A 13770-nucleotide genomic window follows, 5' to 3' on the forward strand; every position below is an offset into this window, starting at 1 on the left:
ACATTGAATAGGAAAACCATTGCTAAAGGAAGGGGAGAGAGAGAGAGAGAGGAGAGAGAGGGTCACGTAGCTTTTGGCTTGGAGGATGTTGAGCTCAAGGGTGACCACCAAAATATCACCCATTGATGATTACCTATCATCATCACCACAATACATTTAATGCCGATTAATTTCTTTAAGATACTTTTTGGTCGTGTCAAGTCCATTTTAAGTAGTCCAACTCTTCCTCACCGTTGGATCTTCTTAAATTTTACCATCCTCTCTCTCCTCTCTTCGGCAACCTCAAAGAGCAGAACAATCTTTTCTGGTCTTTATCAGTTGCTGGTGGGAGGTGCTGGAGGTTGTCATCTCTCTCTCTCTCTCTCTCTCTCTCTCTCTCTCAGCGCTTATTATCCTACTCCCTTTCTTGAGCCATTTTAGCGCCTCCCATTTTTCGCTCAAAGCTTTTGCAGCAATCAAGCTCCCTCTTAAAAGATGAGGAGAGAGAAACTATGAGAGGGATGGATTGTTAGGGCATGTGTTTGTTTTTGTTTTTTTCTTTGCTTCCTATTTAACCCTACCTCTTCTCTGTGTTTCCATTCCACATGCCTTTCCTTTTCCTTTTCCCTCACTTTCCCTGCCTTGCCTTGGTTTCTTTTCGTTTCCTCGGGATCTGATCTCCCTCTAGAAAGTACTTTCTTCTTGACGTACAACAGCTGGAGTTCAGTTCAATTCCCGAGGATCACTTATGTTCTCGTGTGCCATCTTTCTTGCTTGATATTTCCTTTGTTCCTCTCGTTCAGTGTTTTTTTGTCTGGTTCAGTGGGCTTGGAAAAGTTAAAAGAGAGTGACGAAAGCAATAATCTTAAAGTCTTTTGGCTTTAAGCTGGTTGGTGGATACGAGGTTGGGTTCAAACGGATCGGAGCAGTTGTGGATTGGATAGGAAGTGCTGTTAAAGATTTTCAAGGTCGTGTGCTGTCTTTTGCTTCTTCTACTTTTGTTTTTTTTTTTTTCATTATATTTTCTGATCTATTCGGATCCTTTGTGTGAATGATTTTGAATTTATCATTTCATGTGGTAAGACATATAAAGAGAGTGAACGCTTAACGCTTTTGTTTCAAGCTCTGCAATGAACAACATAAATATTCAACCAAAAGAACATAAAATGAAATAATAATGTTAGAATTGTTTATATATCTTCTTTTCTCAACTTTTGTGGGTTTCTCAGCAGGTATTTGGAATGGTTTAACCTTGATCTTGGTGTTTCAGTTTTGACACAATTAAGTTTTATCCAAACTTATTTCTCAATCAACTTTCTGTTACATCTCTAGATGGAAGTCGAGAAAGCGATTTTGTATGTTTCTGGACGTAGGTCTTTCTATTTCTAGGTTTGATCGGCTGTTTTGCATTTAGATCTCACTTTTTTATATGATCATGAATTTCATACTCTAGCATATGTTCGTGATGGTAGTACGTACTGATCACACGAATGTGGGCTCACTATATATATAGATTCAAATCGTCAAGCTAGCGCCGTCGTAGATATATTAATTGAAGAATCAAGATGTTTGATTAATTTCCTGCATTTTTATTCCTTCTTTGGTCTTTCTCGAATCTATTTAGGTTGCATTTCTATTCAATCAACGAGGTATATTTATGTCAAGTTGTTGCATTCAACAATCAATCATGTGTTGAATGATCGATCTTTGCTATACGATCTACTATGATGTACGTACCGGCCTTCTTCTTCTTCTTCTTCTTCTCCTCCTCCTCCTCCTCCTCTTTAATATCCCTAATTCTATCTGGAACTCAACACACGTTTCTGTGTTGAATGAAACATTAAATGCATAGATATCCATGCGTACGTATATTTACTATGAGAAAAAGAAAACTCAATTTTATATTAATTTATAAATAACTATAAGCTATTAGTCCTCACAGATCAGAGAGTAATTAGTTTAAATAATTGGCCGCATGTTATGTTTATCCAGAGGTAGTTTAATTAATTAATTTTCCTCTTAATTACGATTTATAATCTTCATTCGAAATTAAAGAACTTAATTGCTAGTCAGTTTATATATTACTTAATTTTTTACAATGGACAAAGGCTTATATAATTATATCATATACACAAGAAATTAGGAACTTACTCCCATTTTAAGACATATGGAGAATTGTAAGAGAAAGTACTTTCTTTTGCATGCATAACGAAAACTATAAGATCATGTTATATAAATATATATATATATATATATATTATTTTGGAACTGTTGTCCACAAAAAGTGTTAGTACAATCTCTTACACCTACGATCTATCGTTTGAGTCTAATCTGGTGTAAAGATATGTTATGATCAACAATGGCGTATCGCATAAGTTTTATGCCATTTAGTTCCTTTATCAGCTAAATTAGGTCCTTTTCATTATACTACATGCCAAATGGTTGGTGGAGATCCGGAACGTAAAATCTCCGTTATGACTTCAAATATTCTTTGTTTATCATGTCGAACATTGATGTATCGTAATTCACATGAATAATTATCGAACAATAAACCTCTAAGGCCCGATCTATTCAATTAATCAGTTATAGATCCAAAAGGGCTAGCTGCATTAATGTTTTACCTGCAGGGCAAGATGCATGCACTCCATGATGATCAGAAGTTAATGTAGCTTCTCCTCTCCCTTTGATCAGCATATTATATAATATGTGACACTTATTATCGTTTCTTTTGTTTCTACTAAGGTTTCTAACTTTGGAACCAACCACATTGTTCATTATAGATCAATCTGCCATCTTTTACCTTCTTTTACATTAAAGGTTATACGGCTGATTGCATTTGGCGTGAAAAATGCAGGTTTCGAGTTATTGGGAGAATATCATGAATACCTTTTCACATGTCGTTCCTCCAGGCTTTAGATTCCATCCGACAGATGAAGAACTTGTTGATTATTATCTCAGAAAAAAGGTTGCTTCCAAAAGGATTGATCTAGATGTCATCAGAGATGTTGATCTTTACAAAATTGAGCCGTGGGATCTTCAAGGTACTGCAATTAACCGTTTAAAACCGGAGTTTGAAATTTGAAAAAAAAAAGAGAGAGATTGAAGATTGTTTAATTAGATCATTATCATATCAACCATTCACGGTGACCGTTTTGGTAATTTGGACAGAATTATGCAAGATAGGAACTGAAGAGCAGAATGAATGGTATTTCTTTAGCCATAAAGATAAGAAATACCCAACTGGAACTCGCACAAATAGAGCTACAAAAGCAGGATTCTGGAAAGCTACTGGAAGGGACAAGGCTATTTACGCTAGGCACAGTCTAATTGGCATGAGAAAGACTTTAGTGTTTTATAAAGGACGAGCCCCTAACGGACAAAAGTCAGATTGGATCATGCATGAGTATCGACTAGAAACAAACGAAAATGGAACTCCTCAGGCAAGTCTTAATTTATCAGCGTTTCTTTCCCTTGAATTGAAAATTTTCTAATTACTTACATAAATATTCTACCAAAAATGTAAATCTGATCATCTATCACGAGTTTGAGTTTTTCTAGAACGTACGGTAATTACAGTACTACTGCATGTATGGCAGCAAGTCTTATTCCTAGGGCACCTTAATAAGAGCATCTGAAGTCAATATCCAAGAAATTAGTTAATGAGATATGAAAGAAATTAAAGTACCTTTGTTGCCAATATTTAAGTCGAAACAAGGCGCTGTACATTTTACGTAACCAGAAATATGTTTCAATATAGGACATATAATGCATGTCTAATACTAATTATATTAAATATTTTATAATATTGTGATAGATATGTATGAAGAACACATACGTGCATGCACCGACTCACACGTGTGCGTGCATATATATATATGAGGTTTGAAGATAAGTTCTTTACCTTTACCGGCCCCGATCCCACTTCAAGGTCGGGAATGACTGAAAATAATTGCGCATATAATTTTCTTTCTAAAAGATATTGATGATCTATATCTTAATTTCACATACATTGCATGTAAATAATATATATGGAAGTTATTTAGAAGAATGTTATTGACCCTTTTTTTTTCTCGGCAAGAAAATAGTTAGCCTAATAGTGAAACAATTTCCTTTCAGTTGCATTGTGAAAGAAAGGCCCTTGCATGCATCAAATTGTGCGTTAAACACCTATATAAAAGCTTATGAAATAAGCCAGGTTGCAAGGAAATTGATTAAGGCCTCAGAAATAGTTCTAGAAAAACTTATACGTACGTACGTACGTCCTACGGGGTCGTTACAGCATACGAATTTAAGATCCTTGAAGATTACGAATCTACTTTTGTCTTGATGTTACTTCCATCAACCATAGTTGTACAACAAGAACATGCTTGTTTTCTCTTTCTTCTAGTTTAGGTGAATATATTATACAGTACTGTGCTTATGGTACTTTAAGATATGAATAAAACATATGTTACGATCGAATGTCCACAAGATGATCAGCTTATGAACTGCATGTGAAATAATATAAATTCCCTGATCATCTTTTACTGCTTTCATAACAAAGCGGCTGTTTTTCGATCCCATGCATTTGTTTTCCAAGACAGTACGTACTAATTAACTCTCTTTTCTCCGAACATTATATTTCGCTTGCACCAGGAAGAAGGATGGGTTGTATGTAGAGTGTTCAAGAAGCGAGTGACGGCAATGCAGAAAATGGGCGAGTATGACTCGCCATCTAATTGGTACGATGATCAAGTCTCATTCATGCCCGAACTTGATTCCCCGAGGCGAGTTTCTCACCCTTTTGCATCCTACAACCACCATTATCCCTGCAAGCAGGAGCCTGAGCTACAATATCATACGTCTCATCATGATGCTTTCCTCCAGCTCCCCCAACTAGAAAGCCCCAAACTTCCCCACTCTGCAACCACTAGCGTTTGCTCAATAGTTCCATATGGCTTTGATATGAACACTGGAAGCACCATGCAGTCCTCAAACCTTACGCAAGAAGCTGAGCGCATACAACAGTGCCATCAACAAAACACGATGAGCTCCTCATTATTTTACTGTAATAACGTCGACCAGGCGGTGGACCAGGTGACTGATTGGCGAGTCCTTGACAAATTTGTTGCAACTCAACTCAGCCATGACCAAGATTCCTCCAAGGAAAGGAATTACTCCAATGCAGTCGTCTTCAATGTGGCAGAACATATGAATATGTTATCAAATGACTCCAAAACTACCGAGGAATATGGCTGACATATATCTGCGCGAGCCTCCTGCTGCCATGCATGATGATGCTATACATAAGAATTAGATGATGCATGATACTAATCATAGGAAGTACGTACAATTTGAAAGGAAAAAGGTAATGATCGATCCAGAATGCAGGTTTCTGTGTACATAATAAAACTAAAATGGTATTGCTTTAATTAGCTATTAATGGACTTCGTTGCCCATTGTATTGATTTGATATTACTGGGCAACTAAGTACGTACTAGACCAGACATATTATACCTAGCTACGACAAATAAATTAGTGCTTCTAAGTCATGAAAGTACTACGGCCGAGAGCTGTTGCAACTATGTAGCTCGGTGACTGTTGAATGTAATTGATCTTCCTATCATATATTACAGCTTAATTTGGATTTGAAAACGTTAATTATATATGTACGTTAGTGACTAAGTCTGTATACACACACATCATCATCATGTACATATGTAACGTCCTAATTGGTCTGAGTATGTTGTCGATCTGGCCTTTATTAATATGAAGAAGCACTTAGAATAAGGATTTCTAGTTTCAAGTACTATTGCCCCCTCCTCCCGCGGCCTCCGTGCCCTATTAAATTTACGTTTGTCTGTCAGTTTAAGCATTAAAATAATTGGTATTTTACAGGGTATATATCTAGACTAAAGGTACTCATGTGTTCATACATTTATATTAAATAGTAATTCGTGTGTTGAGAGGCCACATGCATATTTAGGAGAAGCCTAGTTTAGAGGTACATCTTACATGTGGCCACCAGCTCTTTTGAGACAATTAATATTTACAGAAATTCAGAAATATTTTAAGTGTTCAAACGAGGCCTTAGCTCTACCTCCTCCTGGCCTCCCAGTTATATATATATATATATATACGTACCTGATCTTGAAATGTCATGGCAGAACCTAGCTAAACCAATCAGTACGCGTACTCACTGAAAATTTTGAAAGCTACGTACATGGTACTGTACGTAAACTACTCATGATGCTGCTGAGTTCATTTCTCATGACTAGCTAAGTCGTCCTTCGATCTCAAGAATCACTTACAGAGATCACAAGATTAAGTAATTAAATTAAACCATGCAACGATAGAAGTTCTTTGCATTCGTGGAATTCATGATGTGTGATCAAATGTACTCGATCTAGTTCATGAAATTATATGATCTTCAAAGTCCATACGTACTTTAATTGTGTTAGCTAGATTGGAAGTAATTAAGAATAGATCATCAACGTACTTCAAAGATACTAATTAAAGAATCACCAAACTTTCAATTTGTTTTGAACTGTACTATTTAATTCCCAAATGACACGTGCAAGGCATGCGCGCGCTGTTTCATCCATTTTATCATCAACAACTAATTAACGAAGGGTACAGTGTGAAGCAAATTGAGAGTTTAATGGCACAATATTGCAATGAAATATAACGTTGGTGAGGGCATTGTTTATTAAAATTAGGGTATTAGGGGTATTTTTGTCATTCCATGTCTAAATTAATGAGTACTATATATGTGCTTTTTCATTATTTTAATGCTAAAAACCAATTGTGGGAGTAATTTGAAACAAATAGAAAGTCTAATGACAGAATGTAATAAAAAATACATGAGTTTAGTGCATGATCAACTTCAAAAAGTAATGTGAGTACTTCGATTAAGGTACATACTTACGATGAGTTTTGCATAGAATAATTTTATTTAAAAGTTTTTATACCACATGTCATTCACGTGACATAATTTAATTCGAGAAATAAGTTTTAAAATTTGATTCTTACAAATTAAATTATGTCATATGTATGGTATAAAAACTTTCAAATAGCCCTACTTTTTGAAATAATATCCTAGCAGAAAACAATCATATATATATATGTCAATCGTTTTTTATTAATGTACGTCTAGGAATGTATAGGAGTGCCTGGGGATAGATAAGTCCGATCGATCTGTGTACTAGATCTGGACTCATGCCTTCTTGTAAAAATAAAGGAAATTATATTCTTCCCGTAATTAATTAAAGCATTAATTAATATATATATATAGCTAGGAACATTCACAACCTGCAGAAATCAGAAGAGTGGTGTTGAATTCGTAGTGACCATTTAGAGACCTCCACTTCATATCATGCACCCATTAGGCCGGATGAGAAAAGTTTGAAGGCATTTATCATATAATATGCAGGCAAATGATCAAAATTCAAATGGTACAGATAGATCTTTGGTTAACGAGTCATAGTACTTTGGATACACTTCATTTCTACTCATCAAATGTTCCCTAATTAATACGAAGATCCCTCATCCCATGCATGTGATCATAAAGAATGAAAATATGGCTGTGCTAGCGCTCCTTATGCTATACTCGGGTTGAATAGTATATGACATGCATGCATGGGTGGCTATATATATATACACATATGCAAATGCAAGACGTAGGTCGCATTCATGAGTAGTCATAGGCAACACGGCTGCACATTGGATATAGAAGCTATCCAGTTAAATGGTCACAACAATGAAGCCCTACAGTACTACGTACTTGAGGTGCACAAAAGAAAACAACGAAGCCACACTGAACTTGTTGCGCCTATGGACAGGTTCAGTAGTGAAATTTACTATATCTGCTCATTCTGTACGTGTATATATCATTAGAAAGACATACTTAATAAACGTGTACATGATCTTGTGAATTACTGTTATTTTGAATTCAAACATAATAAATACTAACAACAAAATTTCTACCTTTAGTCCCAATACATACGTACCTTTGCAAGAGGTTCGTTGTAAAAGTTAGCAAGAAGATCCATATCACCGAATATAGTGATTTCCCCATTGGCTTGAAGCTTGAACTAATATCAGATCAGCTGATCTCAGAGCTAGTTACCAAGATAGATCTGAAAGTCCAACCATCCAGGATTTCGCCTGGTGGTTGGATATATTTTCAAGCATGCAACGTAACTGCATCAAGAAGATATATGAGGCACCCATCCTCAGCTCCCAGGTTGAGCTAAGTACGGTTCAGGGGCGCCGGGAGAGAGAGGGGGGGGGGGGGGGGGGGGTGGGAGATAGTTTACCGCCTGAAATATATATTTCAAAACTCTATTTGGGTTTAAATACCAACAAGAAGGCGATCAAAGTTTAGGCATATTACTATGATCCATGGATGTTGGAACTAATGAACAAGAAAAGGATATATGTTTGGTCACTTGAACTTAATTTGACCTCGCCGTTCTTCTTACTTGGGTTGAAGTCAAGCTTGAAAATCCCTTTTACGCAATGAGAACTAAGTTGGGGACAGAACAATTGGGCATGCTCTCATGAACTCATAATGCATCCACTCTTACTTGGAGAGAGAGAGAGAGAGAGAGAGAGAGAGAGAGAGAGAGAGAGAGAGAGAGAGGACTTCTCATAAAAAAAAGGTAGAGGAATTCATAAATGCTTCTTTCTCACCAAGTTTGACGTGTAATTCTACGCATGCTTTCTTCTTGCGCCACTTGCGATTGAAGGAATCTAAAAAACGGCTTCGATTATTTGCCAGAAGCAAGGGATCAGGAGAGAGAGAGAGAGAGGTGGATTCACACTGTCCCCGCAAAGCCTAGAACAAGCAGACCATGCGTATTGATGCGGTATGCCTTTGGGGGTGAATAATTAAGTCATACATATATTAATAATATCGTTATGCAGACCAAGTAAGCAATATTGATAAACTTGTCATAAAATAAAAGATAATCATTAATGACCATGCATGTGGAACAGCTGCATGTGAGGTAGCATCATTCACGTGCTTCCTAATAAGCTCCTCATGATATATATATCCCCGTCTCAACAGTTTCCGGTGTCCCGCGATTTCATGTTTTTCTGATCATTATATATGCTGTCTCGTTTTCTAATCTGAAATCAATTTCTAAATGGGACATCTGAGTGGATGCTGTGATTGCATGAAAAATCTCCATGATAGAATATAGAATTTCAAGTCAATTCTTTGCATATATATATATAACCTTTTTATTTTCTTCATTTTCACTATATTTGTGATAAATGTGTCAACTATTTTATATTCAAACCTGTTACTAACTCATCTTCATGCAGAAATTAATACACGTGATAAGCAGAAGCCCTTATATGATTAATGAAGTAATGAGGACTTGCAGTGCATTAAACGACATCCCAGCAGTATTCTAAACGGCATTCTATGCAGTGCATCAAACGGTGCCGTCTTACTTAAATGATGAGATGAAGGAGAGCCGTTCGATTGATCTTTACTTCATGTATATATATGTGCTTATCGTTTTAGGGTTTGAGGGACTCATTTTTGTACTGTGGTCGTCTGAGAGTTTTGGGGGAATCCGTGAGGTAGAGAGAGAACTAGGGTTGTTGAGGGAAAAGGAAAAAGCCAAATCTTGTGGCTTTTCTTGGCTCGATTGTAGTTCTATATTGTACAATGGCATTTTGGCCTTGCAGATTCATCAATAAAATGATCTTTGAGGTTATTCCTGCCGTGGATGTAGGCCATTAAGGCCGAACCACGTAATCTCTGTTTGTATCTTCTTCTTTCTTATTTCCGTGCATATTTCTTGTTCTTTTACATATTTATTTTGCTTATCTTGTCATCTTGTTATCTTGTTATCATTATCTTATCATTTGTAATTCTCAACTGAGTTTCGGCTTTGATTTAGTTTCTGTTTTGAATCTGTATATATATTGTCATATTGAAATACTTGATTGGATTTCTGTGTTGGGGATCCTTGAGATTATTGTATATTCGGATTTGAAACATAACAATATTAGATGTTGAGCTGATTTGAATTGAATTGAAATGAAAGTTAAAAGTTTAATAAAATATTATTAGAATATTATTTTTTAATATTATTATTATTTTAAAATTTGAAAAAATTAAATTATTTATTATATTTTGTATTAAAATTTAAAAAATATATAATAATTAGATAAAATAAACTGAAATAAGTTGAGGATAGCTTGGGATCCAAACGGCCTGGTGGTACTTCCTGATCTCACCAGCTGAAATATTATATCAACAGAATTTATTTGTCGTAAGTGAGAACAGTACTATACACAAGCGAAGGGAAAACTAGCTAGTGATATTTGCGCTCTATTGCTTATAAAGTTTAGTTACATATATCTAGTTCAAAACCAAATGCACCGCCTTCGTACGTAGTCCATCCATTAATACGACAATTGACACGTCTTTTAACATCAGTTTTACATCCATCTGCACTGTTGCAAATGGCTTAATTAGGTTCACTGACATTTAACCATTTTTTGTAATTATTTTCCCCTGATCTATGTGCAGAACATTTGATTGTAGTTTCCGGTCTCTATGTCGAGAGTGTTTTAGCAGGCAGGGCTTGACAGGGTACTGACAAGGAGGATAAGGGAAGAAAGAGAGTTGACGGGCAAAGAGGGTACATTCCCTGATTGGAAACCGTACTGGAAGTGACCATAAAAGGAGACAACGAATTCTTTGCTTGTTGATTGATGTCTCAATACCTTTGTTGTTAATTGAGTGCTTGTTGGTCCACTTTCAATAAAGGAGAAAAGTAAAGGCTAAGCAACTTTGATTGATCATTTCTTCAATGTATGGTTTCAATTAAACCTATCTTGGGAGTACTACTGGGGATCATAGGGTCCACAATTTGTTTGTGTGCTTTCATGAGACTCAACTTGCAAAGGCTGCATGCTGCTCTTTTACCACTGATCATCTCTTTATATTTCCGACTTCTTTTCAGTTGGTTGACCTGAAGCAATTATCATGTGATCCATGTCCTTTATTGTGTTCCTCTGAAGTTACTGTATAGTAGCTTTGATATTTAAGTTCTAGCACCACTAATATTTTCCGGTTAATTAAATTTTAAATTACTTTAAAATCATATATATGTAGCTTAATTCAGAACTTTTGTATATATATACCAACTGCATGGCCGGTAGATGTTATAAACTATATAATACCTCGGATTGATGATAATGGGAATGTGAATAGAATCCCATAATTGTCTGAAAGATCAAGTCAAGTTCTTGCACCTCATAATAATTTCAAAGGACTTCATGAATTTTAATCTTAGTTGATACTTTTGAAGTATAAATTCCAAATATTTTTTGAATTTTCCGTTCATCGACGTTACTGCATAAACAATCACTTAATTCTAAAAGTAGAGTAAATTGATCTATGATGACTCGAAAACTCTAAAAGATCTTCTAAAAGATCTAATCTTATTTATTAATTTATTTTATTTTGGCAATTCACAAACTCTAAGTAGTGCTACTACACATGCATGAGTATGCTAGCTTGATCTAATCACTACATTAATAACTTAACATATCAATAACTGATACGTAAAGAAGTAAGTTTTTTATAAATTTTTCTTAAGTTTTTCTCAAATACATATATAAGTATTTTTCATAAAATTATTAGCTCTCCAAATTTGATCTTAGTGAGGCAGGATTCCATCCAAGACCTCATTGTACGTCCTAGGTACTACATGACTAACAATGCCAAAATATTATATTCACAACTTGAAACAGCTAGATGCGGTATCATGTATATTATTCTCAGAACAGACGACCATGCATGCTTACAATTTTGGGAACTGTCAACGTCATACCTACAGTACTACTGCAATTAAAACTTTCAAAGTCTGAATTGAATTTGGTTAATTATAGCTGCCAGCCTAGATTCTCAAGCGCTAGCTCCTACTTTGATCATGCAAGGCCAGCCAACCCCCCCAATTCTGCTAAGATGCAAGGAACATTACGACAATATGTATCGGAGACTCATGAATAATTTGAGGATAGCGTGCAGGTCTAATGATGATGAGGTATATACCCGCGTCCACGCCTCACATTCTTGCCATATCTTCCTTATCATCAGCTTTGATTTCTGTACGTAGTTTTGGGCACCAAAAAGTACTAGTTTTTAGTAGCAGCACTACTCAACTTTCCATGCCTGAAATACTGCCCATAAACGTTGGATTTCATTCACGTACTCACTATAACGTACGTACTGATCGATGTACTCAACTTAAAATTTGATAAACTGATCTGATGAGTTAATAACAGAATTGTTTTGATTTCCTTCATCCTATAACTCTCGTCTTTTGATGTACTCAACTTTACTATTTTTTTTTAATATTTTTCATTATTATTTATAAATTATTTGAGATTACCTGAGCACTCAAATGAAATGGTTCTGTTTAGATAGTGAAGTGTTATGAGAATACTTTACTATTATTCATTATTTTATCATTATTTTTTAATTATTTTTTATTATTATTTAATTTTTTTTCTACTTAAAAAATATTTGAAATTATCTCACTGCTTAAATGTAATAAAGGAAGGGGAAATTTTAATCTTGAAAACAGGGAATTGTTTTTTTTTTTGTTTCCCTTATCATACGGTCCATCAACGTGTCCCTCAAATCCACACGCATGTGACAAATAAAGTGATAAGAAAAACCCATAAACAAAGGACAAATTATGGGCCCCCAGTGGCCTATGAACAGCCCAAACTTAAATAAATTTAAACCAGCCCAGCCTCAATGCCCATAAGATTAAATGTACATCCTTCAATCCTTATCGCAGAAGAAAGTCTGAGAGCAACCAGAGACACAGAATCAATCATCGATGGCTGATTATTTTTCCGACAGTCCTACTTTTTAATGGCAAGTTTTGGATTTTGTTCGATGGATTCTTTAGGAGCGATATATAATAATATTGATGGCAGTAGAAAATCGAGTTTTGTTTCAACACGTTGATACCTTTTTTGGTTTCTTTTAATGAGTAATTTCGCAAATATTGAAATAAGAATAATGAAAATACCTCTAATTTCTTTCAAGAGGGTTTAGGTATATGATTTTGGGTTTTTTCTTTTTGTCATCTTATAAAATCGTAAGAGTTTGTTTCTTGGTATTCATTTGTTTTGTATTTCTTTTGTCCGTTTATGTGGTATTCTCACTTGTTAAAGGCAGTGATTACTTTGGCATTGGAGCCTTGGATATTGAAGAATGAATTTGGAAAGAGAATTGCTACCACCATAAAGAGATTCTAAAAAAATAGCTTCACAAATTAATATAGCTATATTTACTTTATAATAAAAGTAGTTTTATAATCTAAAGTACCATATCAAGTCATGTCAGTTTATAATTTATTTTTGTGCAATTTTGTTTAACTAAAAGATTTCAAATTTGAAATTAATTTAAAAAGACTTCCATGTGAAAAGAGCGGATATATGTGATCCTCTTAACGTTCCAAGCAAGTATAAGCAGCCTCCCTGCATGATCAGTTCAATCAGTGATGCTAGATTGTATAGGACCCAAAAAGCCTGTGGAATGAAGAGTTAGCAAGTGTAGTGCACCCTATGGGGCTTGGGTTGCCAAAGTTTCTTAATTAATACGCTAGAACATGAAATTTCCAAGTTATTGAAGAAAAATCGGTTGGAGAAAGAGGTGAAGGGTGAGCAAAGAGTGGAGCCTAGAGCTTTCATAAATGAAGAATGCATCTGCCTTGGAGAAGACCTTCAGCAATGCGGAACAAAATTCCCAAGCATCGATAACTT

General features: G+C 35.3%; 1 protein-coding gene and 1 long non-coding RNA gene across 2 annotated transcripts; one reads left to right on the plus strand and one right to left on the minus strand.

Annotated features, from left to right (window-relative positions):
• The first annotated feature begins 313 nt into the window (after positions 1 to 313).
• On the plus strand, positions 314 to 5643 carry LOC122280726 (NAC domain-containing protein 7-like). Its single transcript, XM_043091733.1, has 4 exons — positions 314 to 947; positions 2834 to 3020; positions 3148 to 3419; positions 4615 to 5643. The coding sequence occupies exons 2-4, from the start codon at positions 2858 to 2860 to the stop codon at positions 5215 to 5217; spliced, it is 1038 nt and encodes a 345-aa protein (XP_042947667.1). The 5' UTR covers positions 314 to 947; positions 2834 to 2857; the 3' UTR covers positions 5218 to 5643.
• Positions 4415 to 8233, minus strand: LOC122280727. The gene is made up of 2 exons (XR_006230016.1): positions 7968 to 8233; positions 4415 to 5237 (listed from the first exon to the last, which is right to left on the minus strand). It is a non-coding gene; the product is annotated as an uncharacterized LOC122280727 (long non-coding RNA).
• Positions 8234 to 13770: the final 5537 nt, after the last annotated feature.

The sequence above is a fragment of the Carya illinoinensis genome, chromosome 11, assembly GCF_018687715.1.
Source record: "Carya illinoinensis cultivar Pawnee chromosome 11, C.illinoinensisPawnee_v1, whole genome shotgun sequence".
In the NCBI taxonomy this organism is placed as follows: domain Eukaryota; kingdom Viridiplantae; phylum Streptophyta; class Magnoliopsida; order Fagales; family Juglandaceae; genus Carya; species Carya illinoinensis.